This window comes from Myotis davidii, unplaced genomic scaffold (assembly GCF_000327345.1).
Source record: "Myotis davidii unplaced genomic scaffold, ASM32734v1 scaffold839, whole genome shotgun sequence".
Classification (NCBI taxonomy): domain Eukaryota; kingdom Metazoa; phylum Chordata; class Mammalia; order Chiroptera; family Vespertilionidae; genus Myotis; species Myotis davidii.
The window spans coordinates 18396-39536 of record NW_006290027.1 but is presented as its reverse complement, the minus strand read 5'-3'; the positions used below and the strand labels follow the sequence as shown (position 1 = coordinate 39536).

The window sequence follows — 21141 nt, the reverse complement described above, 5'->3', positions numbered from 1 at the left end:
CCAGTTTGGCTCAGTGGCTAGAGCATCAGCCTGCAGACTGAAGGATTCTGGATTCGATTTTGGTCAAGGGCACATGCCCTGGTTGTGGGCTCCATCCCCAGTAGCAGGCGTGCAGGAGGCAGCCAGGCAATGATTCTCTCTCATCGTGGGTGTTTCTATCTCTCCTCTCCCTTCCTCTCTGAAATCAATAAAAATAAATTTTATTAAAACCCACAAGACTATAACCATGTAAATGACAAGGCATGCATTCCATCAGAACTTCCTCTCCTCCAGCATAGAGAAGTCTGCACCTGCTGCAGATGAGACTGTGTAGCCCCGTCTTGACCACACAACACGCGTGTACATTGAACACGGTCCGCGCTGGGAGCTCACATTTAGAAATTTCTCCAGGGGAACTTTTATTTGGGGAGACAGCACTGCACAGTGTTAAATATTATAAATTAAAGAGACACACAGACCAGCCTCTTCGTTTGTAATGTGGATGATGGTGTGGATTAAATGCAAAAACACACATACAGTATTTAGCATAGTTGGCAAATAGTAAGTGCTCAATAAATGTTAATTGTCAATAACAAACTGAGACTAGCGCCGTGCCCTCAGAATCCGCCACACCGCCTGGCATATATGAGGGCCGCAGTACGTGTGCTCTGCATGAGACTCTACCCAGGGGTCAAGGAGCATGAGGACACCAGCCACAAAGTCCTTTGCCCAAGGTCACCTGCCACCTCCACGCAGAGCTATCAGTCTTACGGTGTGCGTTTCCCTTTAAGTCCTTTCCCCTAAGTGTTCGGATTGTACCTGACTGAGCATAAGTCTGGGGGAGAAAGATTCAATCAAAGTTTCAAGTCTGACTCCTATTCCAGCAGAGATGGTGAGTGTCTGCCTCTGCTTTCCCTGGGCCTGTGACAATCTCAGCAAATAGGCTTTTAAATTAAGTAGTGATTTGGAATGTAAGTGAGTGCATTTAAGACGATAAGGGACAGAGAGATCCTAATGGCTGAAATATTTGTCATATCACAAGTAAACGGAGTGTTTCGGGGAGTCACTAATATAACTAATTTCGTCCAAATCCTCCTCCGCTCTGTGCGAGGAGATGAGGTCAGCGCGGGGTCAGCCAGCCCTGGGGAGCAGCTCCCCGGGGACTGCAGAGAATACTGATGGACGGCCGAGGCGCCCCGACTGTTTTCCTCGGGAAACCAGAGCCCAGTTGTTCAAATTAAGCTGTGGCTGCCCAGCAACCGGAGGCGGGTTACCTGCTGCAAATGGAAAGGCGGAGGAACGCGTGCAGCCCAGACAGTGTTTCCCCGGGCAGCGGAGAGCGCCGTGGCTGCGCTGGGCCCGGTGCGGTGGGTCTGGAGAGAAGCCCGAAATAATCGAAGGCAACTCCCTCCTCCGCACACCCACCCCCAGTCTTTTTCTTTTTTTTTTCTTTTTTTCTTTCAGAGAGGAAGAGAGATTGAAACATCGATGGTGAGAGAGAATCATTAAGCGGCTGCCTCCTGCACGTCCCTGACTGGGGATCAAGCCTGCAACCCAGGCATGTGCCCCGACAGGGAACCTGAACCATGACCTCCTGGTTCTAAGGTTGATGCTCAACCACTGAGCCACGCCGGGTGGGCCCACCTTTTTTTTTTATTGATTTTTCACAGAAAAGAAGAGCGAGGGATACTTAGAAACATTGATGAGAGAGAAACATCGATCAGTTGCCCCCTGCACACCCCCCACTGGGGATGCACCCGCAACCAAGGCACATGCCCCTGACCAGAATTGAACCTGGGACCCCTCAGTCCACAGGCCGACACTCTATCCACTGAGCCAAACCCGTTAGGGCGAGAGCTTTTAACTTCAGTGGCGAATAAAAATAACAGAATTTCATGAGGTAGATCATGAACTAGACATTAGCACTGGGAGTTGGTCGGCAATAGTGCTAGGCCCTGCATCGGTGTGGCAGTGAGCAAACACTTGAGTAGAAGTCACTGTCCTAGACTCTAGGCTGGGCACTGCTTCTGGTTAAAAACAGCATAGAGCCGAAACCGGTTTGGCTCAGTGGATAGAGCGTCGGCCTGCGGACTGAGGGGTCCCAGGTTCGATTCCGGTCAAGGGCATGTACCTGGGTTGCGGGCACATCCCCAATAGGAGATGTGCAGGAGGCAGCTGATCGATGTTTCTCTCTCATCAATGTTTCTAACTATCTCTCTCCCTTCCTCTCTGTAAAAAATCAATAAAATATATTAAAAAAAATAAAAAATAAAAACAGCATAGAGAAAACAATTCAAAGTAGAAACTCAAGCCAGAAGTCTCTGTCCAAATTTCAGCTCTGCACGTACTACCTGTGTGACATTGGGCAAGTTACTTAACCTCACTGCATCTCAGCTTCCTACTCTAGGAAAGGGGGAATAATAACAGTACCTACCTGAGAATGTTTTTATGACATTTAAGTGAGCTAATATTTATCACAGTGTTCAGAATAGTGTCTCACATACAGGGAATGCTATGTACAAGGGTTAAGTGAAATAGCATACTTTTTATGAGCCAGTTAATTTTCTGGACTTTGGTAAAATAACGGGATGCAAATAAATGATTTCTAAACATACTTTCAGGCCTATAAATTCTGTAATTCCAAATGTTTAGCAATGAAGACTCAAGGATCCTGGGTTCGATTCTGGTCAAGGGCACATACCTGGGTTGTGCGCTTGATCCCCAATAGGAGGCCTGTAGGAAGCAGCTGATCACTGATTCTCTCTCATCATTGATGTTTCTATCTCTCTCTCCCTCTCCCTTCCTCTCTGAAATCAATATAAATATATATATATATATTTTTTTAAATAGCATCATTGAAAAAACAAACAAACAGAAACCACACTAAGGGTTTCAATGGAAAGAATTTCTTGTAAGAAAGTGATTAAATAGTTATTGATAACTGCCCAAGCTAAAAGGGAAGACTGAGATAACTTCTGGAATGTTGACCCTTCTCAGGCTGGGGCATGGAGTAGGGGGAGAGGACAGGGGCCAGTGGAGCCTAAAGCCTTAGAGGAGGGGCCAGAACGCTGGACCAGCCCTCAGGGAGGGCATGAGGTTCAGCTGTTGCTGGTGTGGAAGCTGGGGGGAGCTTCGTGGAGCTTCAGAGCTCTGACAACGTGGCCTCACCCAGCACTGGCAGCTCGGAAGAGGCACAGTGATGTCTGTTCAGGATGTGCTGGAAAAAGCTAGAACAATGGCCACCGCCATGGAGGCCATAGCAGGGAGACGCTATCAGGAACAGCAACAGGACGGAGTCCTTACCCTCCTCCTGCTCTCTATCCTCCCTCTGATGCCCCTCCAGGGCAACTTCACAGGGACCCAGTTGGCAGGGTAGCTCAGTTGGTTAGAATGTCCTCCTGATACACCAAGGTTGCAGGTTCAATCCCAGGTCAGAGAACATACAAGAATCAATCAATGAATACATAAACAAGTGGAACAACAAATTCACGTTTCTCTCTCTCTCCCTCTCCCTCCCTCTGTCTCTGAAACCAATAAATTTTTTAAAAATCAATAAATAAAAAATAAAGGATACATACAAAGAATCCCAGCCCTAGTCGGTTTTGCTCAGTGGATAGAGCATTGGCCTGCGGACTGAAGGGTCCTGGGTTCGATTCCGGTCAAGGGCACATACCTCGGTTGCAGGCTCCTGGCCCTGATGGAGGGCATGCAGGAGGCAACCAATCGATGTGTCTCTCTCACATCAGTGTTTCTCTTTGTCTCTCCCTCTCCCTTCCACTCTCTCTAAAAATCAATGGGAAAATATCCTCAGGTGAAGATAAAAGAAAAAAAAAATCCCAGACCAAACACCAAAAAGCAGAGTCTAAAGGAATGGGTTTGGAGCTAGAGACAATAACTCAATAACTGGCATAATGGCCGCCAAATTATTTTATGCCACTTCAATTCAGCTACGGATGCCAGTTCTGATCTACAGACCAATTCGGAATATATCCACACTCTTCGATGATTCAAAAACAGCTATCCTACCCTGCTTTCCTTTCCCACCTAACAGAGCCTTCTGTGGATTTCTTCACCGTGGGCTCCTTAGAACAGGAAGTCTGAGGCTCATTCCACCCTCTGGAGTCCGCATCACTCCGCGAACATGCCAGGGGCTTCCTCAGCACTGATGTGAATAGACAGATGGCTCTAAATGTAAGGAATCGTCTTTGTGTTGAGTTCAAATCAGCCTGCCTAAAGCAAGTGGCCTATCCAGTTCAGCAAATTACCTCACCCATTCCTTGACATAACAGTTCAGGCATCCCCCCTCACCTACCCCCTCCCACATACTCTCACCCCCAGAGAACTCTCAATCCCTCACTCAAAGGAGTAAGTGAAACCTTGGTACATGTTCTCAGAAGGGAATTATATTTTAAATCAAGCATGTCAAACTCGTGGCCCTCGGGCTGCATGCAGCCAACAGTGAATATTTTTGCGGCCCAACCAATATAACGGTATGTAAGAAACGTTTTAATAAAAATTTCAGAACTTAATATCCTGTTATACATAATTATTAACGAACTACAACATTCGCTAATGAAATATTAATTTTTATTAAAATGTCCTATTATTTCATGTAAACAATGACTTGTTTATTTCAGCTCTTTGTATTCAGCATGTCTCTATCGTAATAAACCTATGTTTCTATGAAAATTGAAGCTCTTGGGGGTTTTTTGCGGCCCACAGAAACTTACACCTTGTTTATTTGGCCCATGTTAGCCTTTGAGTTTGACATGCTTGTTGTAAATCAAAGCATTTTTCAGAAGGAAAACTTGTTGAGGTTTGCACAGCCGGGGGAATATGGTGCCTACACCCTGAGCTCCCACTCTATTTCTTGATCCCCAGAGAGGCAAGACCGAGAGGCTATATGAAAATGAAGAAGACATGGTCCCAACCTCACTGACAAGTGGAGAAGACCGCCAGGCACACAAACTTCTCCAGAATGTTTGAAAAGTGCTACTAAAGCTGCAAATTGTATAGGGAGCACTGAGTGGGGGAGTCACCAACTTTGCCTAAGAAAGTTCTGGAGAGAAAAGATTTCAGCTGGCTTTTGAGAAATGAATATATTCCCAGGTGGAGAGGGAAAAGGAAGTCATTCTAAATCCACAGATTTTATTCTCTCTTGGCACTATCTCCATTCTTCCCAGGCTCTCTCAGATAACCTCATCTTGCAACACTTCTAACTACTGCAGATTCACTCATTTCCTTTAAGTGGTCAGGCCACACTCCTGTGTTCATTTGCACTAGTTCTCTTCCTTCATCCTGATCTCCGCTGTCAGCTTTGTTATGGGGAGGTTGCCACACTCAACAAATTTATCCTTACTGGAATCACAATACCAAACCCAATCTATGGACATTTATGAAAAACCCAAAGTTAGTATCATACTTAATGGTGAATATTAAATGCTTTTCTCCTAAGATCATAAACAAGGCATGGTTGTCCATTCTCACCATTCTATCCAACAGTTTACTGGAGATCCTAGCCAAAGCAATAAGGAAAGAAAAAGAAGTAAAAGGTGAAAAGGTGTACAGATTGGAAAGGAAGAGATAAACCATCCTTACTGACAGACAACATTATTGCTTATGGGACAAAATCTTAAGTAACTCCACAAAACCATTACTAGAATTAATAAGTGAATTGAGCAAAATTACACAATTCATGGTCAATTGTATTCATACAAAGTAGAAGCAATTAATTAGAAAATAAAATTTAAAAAACAGTACTATATACAATAGCATAAAAATGTAATTAGGCATTCGTAGACAACCTGCTTCTGGATCGGGGTTTCATATGTAGCAGAGCAGCTCCCTCGCTGCAATCTATTGAAAGTCAGCCCTCAACACAAGGGTTTGTAAAAAAAAAAAATGTAATTAGGGGATAACCAAGATGGCGGCATAAGGTATAAACCTGTACATGCTGCCCCCCACAACCACATTAAAACTACAATTAAAAGACAAAACAGCTATCATCCAGAACCACGGGAAGCTGGCTGAGTGGAAGTTCTACAACTAGAAGGAAAGAAAAAAGCGCATTGAGACTGGGTAGGAGGTGCAGAGGTGCCAAGAGCAGAGGTACAGAGGCGCGAGCGAGGCGGGCTGCACCTGGGTGTGTGGTTTTTCTCGATCGGAAGGGGATACAAGCTCTCGAATGCACTGAACTCTTTTACAGTGAGACTCTGGGGACCCAGGCTCCTACGGGGAGAAACTGGACTGTCTTGCAGCAGGTCGGAAAGTGAGGGTGGCTTTCTCGCAGAGCTGCTCGCAGGGATCATTGTTACTGTGAGGGCACGGGACTCAGGGACTCAGGGATGTGGAGACACGAGGAGTCACAGAGATGGTTGACGACAGCCATTGCTGTTTGCTCCACCCTGGTGATTCTCTGAGACCCCGCCCCACTCAATTTACATCCCCACCCAAGCTGTGTGCAGCAGGGCAAAGGAACCGCCTGCCCTTTTGCAGCCTAACCTAACAAACTGCAGCTGGGTCAGAGAGCTCCAAAACTTCCAAACCCCAAACAAAGTCTGCTGATATGATATCGCTGTAGCTCCTGCTGGGTGGACTCACACAGTGGTTGACTTGGAGATCCAGGCGCCAGGGTACCCCTGGCCAGATACCAGATTTCAACTCCTCACACCCATAAGGGACACACTCAAGAGGCAGACTCAGTGAGCACCAAAGCCCCACTGGAGCAAGTCCTGCCCCATAAGGGTGTCTCCAGCACAGCAGTTCTTCCACTATAGACACAGCAGCTCCTCGCAGTCAATTGGCCTGGAGGTCATTTCCTCCCAGGGATACCAACAGAAATCAAAACTTAACTACAACAAGACTGTGAATCCAGCCCACAAAGGGGTGCACCAAGAGTGTCAACCTCAGGTGACTGGGGCGGCTGAGCCACTGGGCCCTATAGGACACCTAGCACACAGAGTGCAGAGAACCCCAAACAAAAGGAATCCAAAGAGGACAACACCAAGACACATCATAATTAAAATGCCAAGAGCAAAAGACAAAGAGAGAATCTTAAAAGCAGCAAGAGAAAGAAACTCAGTTACCTACAAGGGAATACCCATACGACTATCAGCTGATTTCTCAACAGAAACTTTGCAGGCCAGAAGGGAATGGCAAGAAATTTTCAAAGTGATGAATACCAAGAACCTACAACCAAGATTACTTTATCCAGCAAAGCTATCGTTCAGAAGTGAAGGTCAGCTAAAGAGCTTCACAGATAAGGAAAAGCTAAAGGAGTTCATCACAACCACACCAGTATTATATGAAATGCTGAAAGGACTCCTTTAAGAAGAGGAAGAAGAAGAGAAAGATAAAAATTATGAACAACAAAGGGTCAACAAATACATATCTACCAACAACTGAATCTAAAAATTAAGTCAATAAAAAAATCTGATGAACAGAATAAACTGGTGAATATAATAGAAGCAGGGGCATAGAAAGGGAGTAGACTGACAATTCTCGGGGGGTAAGGAGGTGTGGGGGTGCGGGAAGAGATTGGACAAAGATCTTACACCTATGGATGAGAACAGTGGTGGGGGGTAAGTGCATGGGGTGGGGTGGGAACCACGTGGAGGGGAGCTATAGGGGGAAAAAAAGAGGAAAATCTGTAATAATCTGAACAATAAAGATTTATTAAAAAAAAAAAACCATGGAAAAAGAAAGAGGTTACTTTGGGAGAGATGTGGGTAGAGATTCTCTTTACCTACTTACTTGTTTCTAAAACTTTACCTCATAGTAAATATCTATGTTCATTTTTTAAAAAATGTAATTAGGAACCAATACAACAAAAGATGCAAGATTTCTTCATTCTAAACTACAAAACATTGCTGACAGAGATGTTAAAATACCTAAACAAATGAAGAGATATATACTATGTTCATGGATTAGTACTCAACATTGTTAAGATGTCAACCCTACCCTATTTAGTCTATAGTCATTAAAATCCCAATAATAATTCAAACAGGCTATCTTTTTATTTTTAGAAATTTAGATAATTTTAAAATTTTACATGGAAAAGCGAAAAATCTAGAAGACTCAAAACAAACTTTTAAAAAGAAAAACAAAGTTGGGGGACTCATGCTACCTGGTTTTAAGACTCACTATAAAGCTATAGTAATCAAACTAAATCAAACACAACTTAGCCAAATATAACTGTTCCAGTTATTTATTACTATGTGACAAATCACCCTAAAATAATAAATTAAAACAATAATAATAATTTATTTTGCTCTGGAGCTGGGAGTTGACTGGTCTCAGCTGACCAATTCTTACTCGGGGTCTCTCCTACAGGGCAGCTGAAGACTCCTTCAGTGAATGTCCAGAGGGCCAGATGGAAGCAGCATGGATTTAATAAGCTAGACTTGGAAGTTGCCCAGGGTTACTCTCGCCATATTCTCCCCATTTGAAGATAGTCCCTGAAGATGACCCACATTCAAGGGGGAGGAATTAGACTCCATTCCTTGATACCAGTGTCAAGGAAAACTGTGAATATGTTTTAAATCACCACACAAACCAAACACGTGAAGGGCCTGAGATAAAAGTCACTCTTGACCTAAAAGTAAGTCTTGTGGGAACAAGAAAGCACCTGATAAAATGATAGGAAATGCCACATGGGACTCTGAGCTTCCTGGGTCCCCTGATGAGTCTTCACAATGGCAGGTGGGCAGACGCTGCTAAACTTGGGCTGAGGGCAGACTTCTTTTCCTCCTCGTACAAAGCCTTGGCCTTACTTGACTCGATGAGGCCCCCATATTTCACGTGCCTTCTCTCTTTCACTTCCAGGCCTTTGCAACATGCTATTCCCAGGGACTGGGGTGCCCTTCCTCTTGACTGTGACGATCTCCTACTCATTCTTCAAGTTCAGTTTAGGCATTTTCCCCTCTAGGAAGCCCCAACTCCCTGCACTTTGCCCCTTCTCAATGCTCATCAGTGTCTTGCTGCTACCTGTTCACTTACTGATCCCTCTACCCTTAGTAGAGATGAGGCAACCTGAAGGCACAAGGCAATGTTTTGCACTCCGTCATACACACAGCACTCTAGTAAGATTGATGAATGATGTAAGTCAGGGTGTGGAATATTCCTGAGCTACAACAGGACTCAAAGCCACACAAGGAAGTGGCTGCAAGAGTTCTCACTTTGTCCCAGGGTATTGGGCATCACCTCCTTGCACAGGCAAACCGGAACGGGGTAGAGCAGATCTGACCCAGTGATTAGCTAGTCCCTTGGTGTGAATAGCCAACAGTGCAATCTGCTCAACCGTAGCCTCCCCTCCAACCTCCCCAAATCAGCCAACTTCCCCTCCCAGCTCCTCCCTGAGAGCAGATCGACCTGCTTCCCACTAAAACTATAGACGCAATAATAGGAGGAGGGAAAGGGTCAAGGGTAGAACAATTGGTGGCAACGAGACGAACACATTAATGATGCAGACCTTGCCCTGGCCACCCCAGCCTAGGCTGGGGAAGGTTCATGGTTGATACCCATTAAAGAGCTTAATGAAATAATTACAATTCACACCCAGAGCATCAAAGAATCAATACCGGGAACTCTGGGCCACTCTGGTGGTGGCCTCCCACTGGCTTCACAGTTCAGCACAGCAGGATGAGCCGATGGAAGCAAATGCAGTGGACAAGAAAGTTGCATTAAAAAGGGGCAATAATAGATTAAAAGCTGCCGGGACCCTGGCCACTGGCCGTTATCCTTTATTCCCTGCCTCGCCCCGCTTCTGCCCCCTCAATGCACTATTAGCCCAGATCGATGGGCTGTCGATCGACATCACCAGCTCCCCCATTAATGCGAGCTCACAAAGGAAGCCTGGCCCAATATCCTCACTTCTCTCGCTTCCAAATGACCACATAATGCAGGCGCGGGCAGCCTGTGCCGTGTTAACACACACGATTTGCCAGGATTGGACTAAACATTTCACAGATAAAGATTTCATCAGAGACTTGATGACAGAAATAAACGGCTGCCCACGGGGAAATCGCGGAAGTAATAGAATTAGGCATTGCTTGGGAGTCCGGAGGGACGACGGCTGGTAAGGCACAGAGGGGAACACAGCCCACAGCTGGCGGTCTGTGCTGGGGCTGCTTCCGGGAAGGAGACTGTCATCAAAAGGCCTTTTCCTTGGCCCCTTGAGAGAACCAGAGTTTGCCTGTCATCTGGGGCTCCCTTCTGTGTTTGTGCAGCGCTGGGGCGGATCTCCGTGATCACAGGGAATGTGATCGCTGTGGGCTGAGCTGTATCCCCCTCCCAGGAAAGACATCGGGGAGTACTGACCCCACTAGTCACAATGGTTTCACCACCTTTGACAGAGGTCATCATATTTTAAAATGAGGTCATTAGGGTGGGCCCTCATCCAACATGACTGGTGTCCTTATAAAAGGGAAATGGCACAGAGACAGACCCCCAAAGGGAAAGCCATGTGAGAACAGAGGGGAAGAAGATGGTCATGTGACTGCAGTGCTGCCTCCTGAGCCGAGGAGCAGCTCAGCATCCGTGAGGCTGTGCGGAGCCGGAGCGGGCGGGCACTGGGAGAGCAGGGTCGGGCTTGCTCTCAGGCCGCTGGCCGCCTGAGCTGTGGGGCAATACATTGCTATTGTTTTAAGCCACACAGTTTTTGGTACTTTGTCATGGTAGTCTTAGGAAATTTTTAAATAATTATGTAATTAATAGTTAATAGTTAATGAATAGTTAATAATAGCCTTTACTGAGCACTTATATTCTATGAGTCAGGTACAGAGCTAAATGCTCCACATATACAGGCTCACTTAGTCCTCAAAACAAATAAAATGGTTGAGTATCATAATCCCATTTCATAGGTAAAGAAACTCGGCTTCAGAAGGAATAATTTAAGGTCACACACCTAGTAAACAGCGGAGTAGGTCTCTGCTAGACAGAAACATGAGAAACACTAAGTCAACAAACAAGAGACTTCTGGACAGTATTTCTAAATCTTTTCAAGTGGTTACTTCTAAATCTTTTCAAGTGCTTTCTTTTCAGCCCAATCTAATTTTTTTCAACCCCTCGATATAAAACCTGTATCTACTTGGTTTGAGGGTTCAGTATCTTAAATGACATAGATAAGAACAGCACAGGGGTGCAGGAACTGGGGAGATGTTGATCAATGGGTACAAAGGTCCAGTTAAAAGATGAATGATCACTTCTGGGGATCTAATGTAGAGTACGGTGATTATTATAAACAACACTGTATTGTATTCTTAAAAGTTGCTACAACAGTAAATCTTAAATGTTTTCACCACAAAAAGGAAATGGTAATTTTGTGAGGTGATGGAGGTGTTAACTAACCCTACTGTGGTCATCATTTCACAATATGTAAGCGTATCAAATAAAAACTAAACTTATACAACACTAGAGGCCTAGTGCATGAAATTCGTGCACTGCAGGGTGGGGTGGGGGGTCCCTCAGCCCAGCCTGCACCCTCTCCAATCTGGGACCCCTTGGGGGATGTCAGACTGCCGTTTAGGCCCGATCCCATTAGGGGAAGCCACATGGAGGAGGCCATCTTGTGCCCACATGGGGGAGGCCATCTTGTGCCCACATGGGGGAGGCCATCTTGTGACTACATGGGGCTGAAATCTTGTGCCCACATGGGGGAGGCCATCTTGTGACTACATGGGGCTGAAATCTTGTGAACACATGGGGGAGGCCATTTTGTGCAAGGGCATGATGGTCAATTTGCATATTACCTTTATTATATAGGAATATATGTCAATTATATGTCAATCAAGCTGAGATAAAGAAAACAACACAGCCATGATCACTCATATTCCTATTGTTCCTCCTCCATCTTCCCAATTACCACAGCAAGACACTCATCTCATTCCCATTCTCTCCTCTCTCTCTCTCTCTGCCTCTCCCTCCCCTACCCCTCCTTGGGGAAGTTAGCTCTGCAGCTCTTTCTTTTCTTAGCTTAAAAATATCTTCCCTCTGAGCTTTATCTTTTTCCCCCTCCATGTTTCAAAGTCTGTCTGTATCCCCCCCCCCCCACACACACACACACAATGGGTTTGGGAATAAAAGGCATACCCCCCAGGCAGGGCACTTGCTCAACTTAACTGGGAATGCCTGGAAGTGGAAGGTGAATATTTGAGGCTGACTTCCTTCCTCAGTGTTTGCTATCCTTCCAGTTAGGAAACTTGTGAAACAAACAAAAAGCACAAATCTTGGGTGTGGGGGCAGGTAAAAGACAGTAAAAGGGGGATAAATGGTGATGGAAGGAGACCTGACTAGGGGGTGAACACACAATACAATACAGGAAGGGGCAAAATTAGGTTTACAGTTGTGAGTACATACCCAAAATAGAGTTTATTCTTGTACTATTATTTAATTAGTTATTTTCCATACAAACAACCATAAACTTACTTTTGCCCCACCTGTATACAGATTACAGATGATGTATTATAAAACCGTACACCTGAAATCCATAATTTTATTAACTAATGTCACCCCATAAATTCAGTAAAAATTTGGGAGAAAAAACCAAAAGCACAAAACTTCGTAAAAAAAAATCTGGCAATTTCTCCCATCTGCCCTGGTAGCAGTTTTATAAATAGCTACTGCCATCTAGTGGACAAAGATGCCCTTACATCCACATACAGACTTTAAGGAAATGAAAATTGTCCCAAACTTTCCTATTTATGCCTCACCAGTAACTCCATTCTATCTTAAAATCCAAAACGCCATTGTTTACTATGAAAGCACAAGTCTTGGAACATTGTAGGTACTCAATAAATACTGTTTGAGAAAAGGATTGTTTGAAGGCATTATTTTAGTTCTTTACATGATTTTTAAATATATTTTATTGATTTTTTACAGGGAGGAAGGGAAAGGGATAGTTAGAAACATCGATGAGAGAGAAACATTGAGGAAACATCGATCAGCTGCCTCCTGCACACCCCCTACTGGGGATGTGCCCGCAACCAAGGTACATGCCCTTGACCGGAATCGAACCTGGGACCCTTCAGTCTGCAGGCCAATGCTCTATCCACTGAGCCAAACCGGTTAGGGCTTTCATTTTTTAATATATTTTATTGATTTTTTTACAGAGAGGAAGGGAAAGGGATAGAGTTAGAAACATCGATGAAACATCGATCTTTACATGACATTTTAAGTACATAAATATTACAATAGTGAGTAACTTTATTGCTGTAGCATTAAAGATAAAAGTTATTTCCTGCTCTGGCTGGTGTGCTCAGTGGTTAGAGTTTCAGCCCATGCATCAAAGGGTTGCAGGTTCAATCCTGGCCAGGTCAGGGCTCCTGCAGGAGGCAACCAATTGATGTGTCTTTCTCTCCTCTCCTCTCTCTCTCTTCCTCCCCTCCCTCCCTTCCTTTCACTACCTCTAAAAAAAAAAAAAAGCAATGGAAAAGTATCAAGTGAGGATTAACAAATTATTGCCTTAGTAGTTTAAAAGTGTAATGGTTACTGTTGGATCAAACAAGCTATGGTATGAAAAATACATTTCGAAGTCAGCCATGTTATTGCTCAGTTCAGCTAAAGCCAGCCTGTGACTCTAAAGCTGGATGTGGAGGTTGAGGGACACAAGTTTTTGCTCTCTCTTCCCAACCCAGTAGTGCCCTGTGCAAATTTCAGAACCAGGCATCTAGGCCAAGACATTCCCTCTTACAACCACCTCCTTACAAAAATTCATGCAAAAGTAACATTATTCTTGCCGCCCTACATACTTATGCACACAGAGCTCGACTATCCAGCCATTCTTCCCACGTTGTTAGAATCAAATAAAAGAAGTGGAACCACTTGCCAACACTGAACTGAATGGAAAATGGTAGACATTAGTGTTCCTATGGCCACCTTCTCTGCATCTTCCTTTAAGCTTTCTCCAATAAACGACTTACGTAATACTCTTTCCAGGGTCTTCCCACAATCATTAGGCTACCTGGTGCCTGTAATGTCACCTTGTAATTGTCCTCAATCCATCTTGTGTATGTCAGTCTCTCCTGCTACCCTGTAGACATTTACAACTGGAACTGATCTTCACTAGCTTTGTGTCTACTCCCCCAACCAGGCGCAGCCAGCAGCAGAAGGCTGATTAAAAGAAAGACAAAGCAAAGTTGATTTGAATTACTTGGATCCTTAGACGTCTAGTTGCAAAGGTCCATCTACAATTGTGAATCCCCAAGTACTGGAGAAAACAATGTGAAAGTGAACTCAGCCTGGCCGGTAGGTCACAGTTCAGGGCACATACCCACCCAGGTTGTGGGCTCCAGCCCCAGTAGGGAGCATGCAGGAGGCAGCCTGTCTATAATTCCCATCATTGATGTGTCTATCCTCTCCCTCTCCCTTCCTCTCTGAAATCAATAAAAACATAAAAAAATGAAAAGTGAACTCAAGATGAATATTGGGACCAAATTAAGTACATAATTGCATGTACGTACTTTTTTTCCCCAGTAAGCATGAAGCCCAGATAAAAATACAGGTTTTGGAGTAAAGTTCTGTATTCAGATGAGCTGGGCACTTTATAATTCACTGCACTACTGTGCAGGAACAAAAATGTTTGTTTTTAAACCTTAAATATAATCTTTAATGAAAGTCACATAAATTTAAAAAGGGGTCATAATGGATGAAGAAATGGTAACATGCTTTCTTATGAGTGCCACATCTCTGACCATACAGATCTCAGATACATTTTGGCTCTTCGTATGAGCATTTTGAAAGAATGGAGCTACATAAACTAAAGGACAACCAAGAAATACAATTAGTTCTTCATCAGCACAATAAGGCAACAATTAAAATAATTTCCCTAATATAGTTAAAGGCTAATCTTTTCATTTACATATTTATAGGCTAAAGTGTAATTACCAAAGAACATATACAGCACAATAAACAAGTGTCTTAAGTCTAGTTATTTTGATAGTTTTTCTCACAAAAATGTTTTGAAGTTTTTTATAGAATGTCAATGCCTGAATTTCCTCCCCCTGGTTTACGAGGTTACTTTTCTCTGAACCTTCTTGTTCAGATTTAACTAAAAATAAAGCAAATAATTCCCACCCTCCTCCCAAACCCCAACTATTTTCTACTGCACATGCCTACCAATGCATTTTCTTCCATCCACATAAACTGCGATTTTTCCCTCCAATGTTTCACTGATGCAACTTATGGACAAGAAAAATTAACCCGAGTGCCGGGGAGCGCTTGCGCTCCTCCTTTCGCCAAAAGTGCCGGGAACGCTATCAAAGCTTCGAAATGGCATCCAGTTCTAAGTCTGCTTTTATTAGTGATGATATTGCTAAGTATGTCAATGTAGTAAAGGTTTCCTTAAGTTTTTGAATATGTAACTTCATTTACTTGCAACTCGTATTTTCCTAAACTGCTGTAAAATCAGCAAAAATGCCTTGGCCATTTTGGCATAGTTCCTGGGATATTGGTTGGCACTCAAAAGGGTTAACTGTAGCATTTATGAATGGCAATCAGCCTCTTGGTTATGCTCACTGAACTAGGCTGAGAATTGCGGTTATTGAGTTATGAAATCAGACTATAGCCTATGCAATACCTGCGTTTTACCAAGAACCATGATAGAAGCAGCAATAGGTGGGGTTACTCTGTGAGCCTTGACACACCTAGAATCCTAAACTGACCACCAGAGACAAGTGGGCACACCTCCACGCCATGTATAGATTTTAGCATCACCTTGGTTCGGGCTTGAGGAAATGGAGGTACATCAGGACAGTGATTTACAAAAAAAACTTTGCTAACATACAACCCAGTTAACAAAGAACCACTAAGGCCTTTGCTCCTAAGCAGGATTACTAGTACCTAAAGGCACTATAGTTACAAATTGGGTTCCTCCTCTCAGCCTACTAGCTTTGTAGGTTAGGCCAGGGGTCCTCAAACTACTGCCCACGGCCCATATGCAAATACAAATATTGTATTTGTCCCCGTTTTGTTTTTTACTTCAATAAGATATGTGCAGTGTGCATAGGAATTTTTTTTTTAACTATAGTCTGGCCCTCCAACGGTCTGAGGACAGTGAACTGGCCCCCCACTTAAAAAGTTTGAGGACCCCTGGGTTAGGCTGATTGATCAAAACCTATTAGCTGCTCAACTTTCCAACCAAATTAATTTGATTCAAAGGTGAGAAGACCCTCACCACAGCCAATGAAGCCCTTGACTAAGAAAAACCAGCAAAAGCTGCCTTGAGCAGGGCTTCTTGTGAGAGGGCCCTCTACTCCACAGGTTCAAATTAACATCGTACTAACATTGTACTTCCATTCAGGCACAAATGGCGGTATCTTTGCTCAAACCAGCTGTCCTTGAAAGTTCAAAATGACCTGGGGCGGTGAACACACAGTACACCAATGCAGGTGGTGGACCACAGAATTGTCCACCGGAACCTACCATTTTTATTAACCATTTATCACTCCAAGAAATTCAACAAAATGTAAGCCTTTAGGATTTTGTTCAGTGATTCCAATTTTATTCAAACTTTGACATGAATTCACCTTTTAGCACTTCCTTCCCAAGAACTTAATCCTGAAAGGAATTCCTGTATCTAGTTTAAAATTTGTGTTGATAGCACCACATACTAAATTATGAGCCCTAACCCAAACTTCTCATTTAAACCTTCCTTAGGAATTTGCTGAACTTCAGTCATCTATACTTGACAACCCAGATACTGTGTGTAAATACTTAGGCCAGAGGGAAATCCCACCCTAGAAAGTGAGCGCTGCCTTTATAGAACATGGAGTCAGGCAATTGTATGGTGCCAATTTTAAATAGTTTTATTTAAGACGCCGCATTTTCCACTTTACAATACAGTTATAAAGTGCATTATATTTCCTTTCCCTGTGCACAGTCCATATTCAAGTATTAAGAATGCCCAGTTATTTACTATACAGCAACTCAACTTTTAAAACTGCCATGGAATTTACTACAAATTTGGGTCCTTCAATATTTTGTGTGGAACAATGCTAGATCTATGCTCAAAGCTGGCTTAATCAACCTCTTCAATGGTGGGCCCAGAGGAGGCACCGCCAGATGGTGGAGCTCCGCCACCAGGGAAGCCCCCAGGCATTCCTCCTGGCATGCCTCCTGCACTCTGGTACAGCTTGGTGATGATGGGGTTGCAGACTTTTTCCAACTCTTTCTGCTGATGTTCAAATTCTTCCTTTTCTGCAGTCTGGGAAAAGGATAAAATATTTTACCATCAAAACTTAAGGAACCTTTATGCAACTAATGCAATCTGATAAGGCACTAGACACAGAAGCTTGCCATCGCTGTAAAGACTACTTATGAAATCGTGGGCCACTCAGACATCCAAGGAAGGAAGTTGCCAACACAACTGGAATTCTGGTGGAAACCGCGAATGTTTGGACCATTCATCATTGTGACCTCCAATGTCCTCAAGCTCTAGGCCCATCTGCTCAATTTAAAAAAAACTACATACCTGGTTCTTATCAAGCCAGTTGATGATTTCATTGCACTTGTCAAGAATCTTCTGTTTGTCCTCATCAGTGATCTTGCCTTGGAGTTTCTCATCTTCAACAGTTGCTTTCATGTTGAATGCATAGGACTCAAGTGAATTCTTGGAAGACACCTTGTCCCGCTGCTTCTCATCTTCAGCTTTGTACTTCTCAGCTTCTTGGACCATGCGCTCAATGTCTTCCTTGCTCAGACGACCTGTGGCATTTAGACATGGCCTATGTTTGAAAACTAATCTACAATCCCCATCTCCGCTAAATGCCCCTCCCCCGGGGCAGAAGTATTTGGAACATGCAAACTTAAGACCCAAAGCATGTCCCTACTATTAAATTTTAAGTCCAGGTGGCATTGACACACTTAATATTGTGGTTTAACTTACCTTTGTCGTTAGTGATGGTAATCTTGTTCTCTTTTCCTGTACTCTTATCCACAGCAGAGACATTGAGGATGCCATTGGCATCAATATCAAAAGTGACTTCAATCTGAGGAACACCACGAGGTGCAGGAGGTATGCCTGTGAGTTCAAACTTGCCAAGCAGGTTGTTATCCTTGGTCATGGCACGCTCACCTTCATAAACCTTGGTAGAAAATAGAAATTACTAGAAAACTATTGCAAATTTTCTATGCTGTTCCAAGAATAACTTTAATTAGGGAAGACTGACCCGCTCAGACATCCAAGGAAGGAATTGGCCAACACAAGACTTCTGGTGGAAACTACGAATGGTTTTGGAATCCATCATCACAGCGGGCCGTCTCCCCTCTCCTCCCACCCCAACCCCCGTTGTATATCTAGGACCTTCCAATATGTCAGGCCAGGTTGAGGGGAACTCACCTGGATGAGCACGCCCGGCTGGTTGTCAGAGTAGGTGGTGAAGGTCTGCGTCTGCTTGGTGGGGATGGTGGTGTTGCGCTTGATCAGCACCGTCATGACGCCGCCAGCCGTCTCGATGCCCAGGGACAGAGGAGTGACATCCAGCAGCAGCAGATCTTGGACATTTTCAGATTTGTCCCCGGAGAGAATGGCGGCCTGGACAGCTAGGTTAGAAAGCAGTTAGTTTTAACAAAGTGCTACAACTCCTTTTTCCATTAACAATTCTCTCAATCGCTCAGACATCCAAGGAAGTTAGGCTATCATTAGCTAAGCTTTTAGTGGAAACTACGAATGTTGAAGGATCACTCATCACAGCGAGTCAGTTTGAGCCTCTCCAGAGGCTACCATTAGAACTGTCCAAGTAGGATCATTGGATTACCTGCACCATAAGCGACAGCCTCATCAGGGTTGATGCTCTTATTCAACTCTTTTCCATTGAAGAAGTCCTGTAGGAGTTTCTGAATCTTGGGGATACGAGTAGAGCCACCCACCAGGACAATATCATGGATCTGGGACTTGTCAAGCTTGGCATCCCGAAGGGCTTTCTCTATGTCGAAGTCTTCTCCACCTAAGTGGGTGTCCCCAGCTGTAGATTTGACCTCAAAGATTCCATCTTCAATTGTGAGGATTGACACATCAAAAGTGCCACCTCCCAAGTCAAAGATCAGCACATTTCTTTCAGCTCCAACCTGCCATTAGAATGAAGATTGCTTGTTAAATTAATTTCAGATGCCAACTTTTTACTAAGGCTCGTATTTAACCTTAAAGTAATGCAGATATGCAGCACAAATGGTACACACCTTTTTGTCTAAACCGTAAGCAATAGCAGCAGCAGTTGGCTCATTGATGATTCTAAGTACATTGAGACCAGCAATAGTTCCAGCATCTTTGGTGGCCTGACGCTGAGAGTCATTGAAGTAAGCAGGGACTGTGACAACAGCATTGGTAACAGTCTAATAGGAAAAAATAAAGGATACTGTAGTTCATACACACTGGTAGTCCTATGATCACCTACTCAGACATGCACTTAAAATAGAGCAAATTACAGGAAACATTTTTGTGAACACAAATAGACCAGTTTGACAACTTGTCTGTATATTCTTGGTCAGTCAAAACCCAAATCATCCACCCACCAGAGAACTAAGTACCTGGTGTGGCCATCTCCAGCTGTGCTGTCCACACTGCACTACTCACCTTCCCAAGGTAGGCCTCTGCGATTTCCTTCATCTTTGTCAGAACCATGGATGACACCTCTTCTGGATAAAAGCTTTTTGTCTCTCCCTTATATTCTACTTGGACCTTGGGCCTGCCAGCGTCATTCACCACCATGAAGGGCCAATGCTTCATGTCAGACTGGACAACAGCATCGTCAAATCTACGTCCAATCAAGCGCTTGGCATCTGCACAAATATTAGAAATGCAAATCCAAATCATCAATTTCCTTACCTTTTCCCAAACATCCTAGGCTCTCAATTACTCAAATACTGATGCCTAGCAACCCACGTTCATAGTAAATTATTTCAACTTTTGTATGGCCAGCAAATTTCGTAAGTTTTCCTGAGCTGCCCATATCTCAAAATTTTAGCCTAAGCAGTTATGGACTGCTACTCATGTATATTTCATCTACGCTTTTTAAATGATTCTTCCAATTCTTAGGGCTTTCCTGGTCCCACACTTAATATTTAAACCTGAATTCTGCACAATAGGTGCCCCGGGCTTAGCTTAATTTACGCCGCGACTTTAATATTAGAGACTTACCAAAGACCGTGTTGGTAGGATTCATTGCTACTTGATTCTTTGCAGCATCACCGATCAATCGCTCAGTATCAGTAAAGGCAACATAACTCGGGGTGGTTCGGTTTCCCTGATCGTTGGCAATTATCTCCACTTTTCCATGCTGGAATACACCCACACAAGAGTAGGTGGTGCCAAGATCAATGCCAACTGCAGGTCCCTTCGACATGGTTGCTGGAAAAAAGTTTGAGTGCTTAGAAATGCTTATTTTGTTAAGTTGAAAATCAGGCTACCACTTTTAAATATATTTTTATTGACTTCTGAGTTAGAAGAATAGAATCAATTTCGAGATCAGCTCGCCTCACACTGGGGATCCAGCCCACAACCGTGAGCACGTGGCCTGCCGGGATCGAATGGTGACCCATTTCATAGGTCGGGTGAGCCCGGCACAGTATGACCACTCAGTAGCGTTGCCGGCGGTAACCTCACGGGCGGGTTAAAGCCACTGCAGTCCCGGGGGCCTGGGCCCGCCCCCGGCTGAAGGAAACACCGCCCGGGAAGGCCTGTGCCATTGGCGACCACGTGGCCTCAAGCCCGATTGGGACCTTGCTCCCCCCACCCCACCCCGACTGCTTCCCCACCACGCGGTGCTCCCGCCCGCTGCACCGCCGGCGCAGAAAGTGCTCCCCGAGGCCCCCTCCCCCGCCTTGGGCGCGCGCCAGTAATGGCTGCCAGAGAACGCGGGTGGACCTGCCTAACCAGGCAGCAGGGGAGCGCAGGGGCGGCTGTAAAGCGCTCCACTTCCGCGCCGAAGGCGGCCGCGGCCCCTCCCTTCACTCTCCTGCGCGCGGGCGGCTCGTCGCCTGCTTCCCCGACTGCGCGCCCCACGCCCGCTCCTCCACCGGGTTAAATAAATAAAGCAAGCTCTTTGGCTTCAATTTTAAATAGAAACCTTTATTTACAATGACACCCAAATGATCAGCAAAACAGTCATAGCTTACCACACAACCATCTCATAAGTTATCCCACGTGGTCTTGAGTCTTTGCAGTTTAAAGGA

General features: G+C 44.5%; 1 protein-coding gene and 1 long non-coding RNA gene across 2 annotated transcripts in view; one reads left to right on the top strand and one right to left on the bottom strand.

Moving 5' to 3' along the window:
* LOC107182919 overlaps positions 1-21141 on the top strand; it is a 25594-nt gene that overhangs the window by 4332 nt on the left and 121 nt on the right. The window contains exon 2 of the long non-coding RNA XR_001513677.1: positions 840-845. This is a non-coding gene — a long non-coding RNA (uncharacterized LOC107182919). The remainder of the gene's footprint in view (positions 1-839; positions 846-21141) is intronic.
* Positions 16756-21141, bottom strand: part of HSPA8 (heat shock protein family A (Hsp70) member 8) — a 4555-nt gene continuing 169 nt past the window's right edge. Inside the window, exons 2-9 of the mRNA XM_006762753.2 lie at positions 20108-20317; positions 19544-19749; positions 19150-19302; positions 18729-19038; positions 18311-18513; positions 17858-18056; positions 17444-17676; positions 16756-17176 (exon numbers count right to left, since the gene is read on the bottom strand). Of these exons, the coding sequence (XP_006762816.1) occupies positions 16991-17176; positions 17444-17676; positions 17858-18056; positions 18311-18513; positions 18729-19038; positions 19150-19302; positions 19544-19749; positions 20108-20312 (1695 nt within the window). The 5' untranslated portion in view covers positions 20313-20317 and the 3' untranslated portion in view covers positions 16756-16990. The remainder of the gene's footprint in view (positions 17177-17443; positions 17677-17857; positions 18057-18310; positions 18514-18728; positions 19039-19149; positions 19303-19543; positions 19750-20107; positions 20318-21141) is intronic.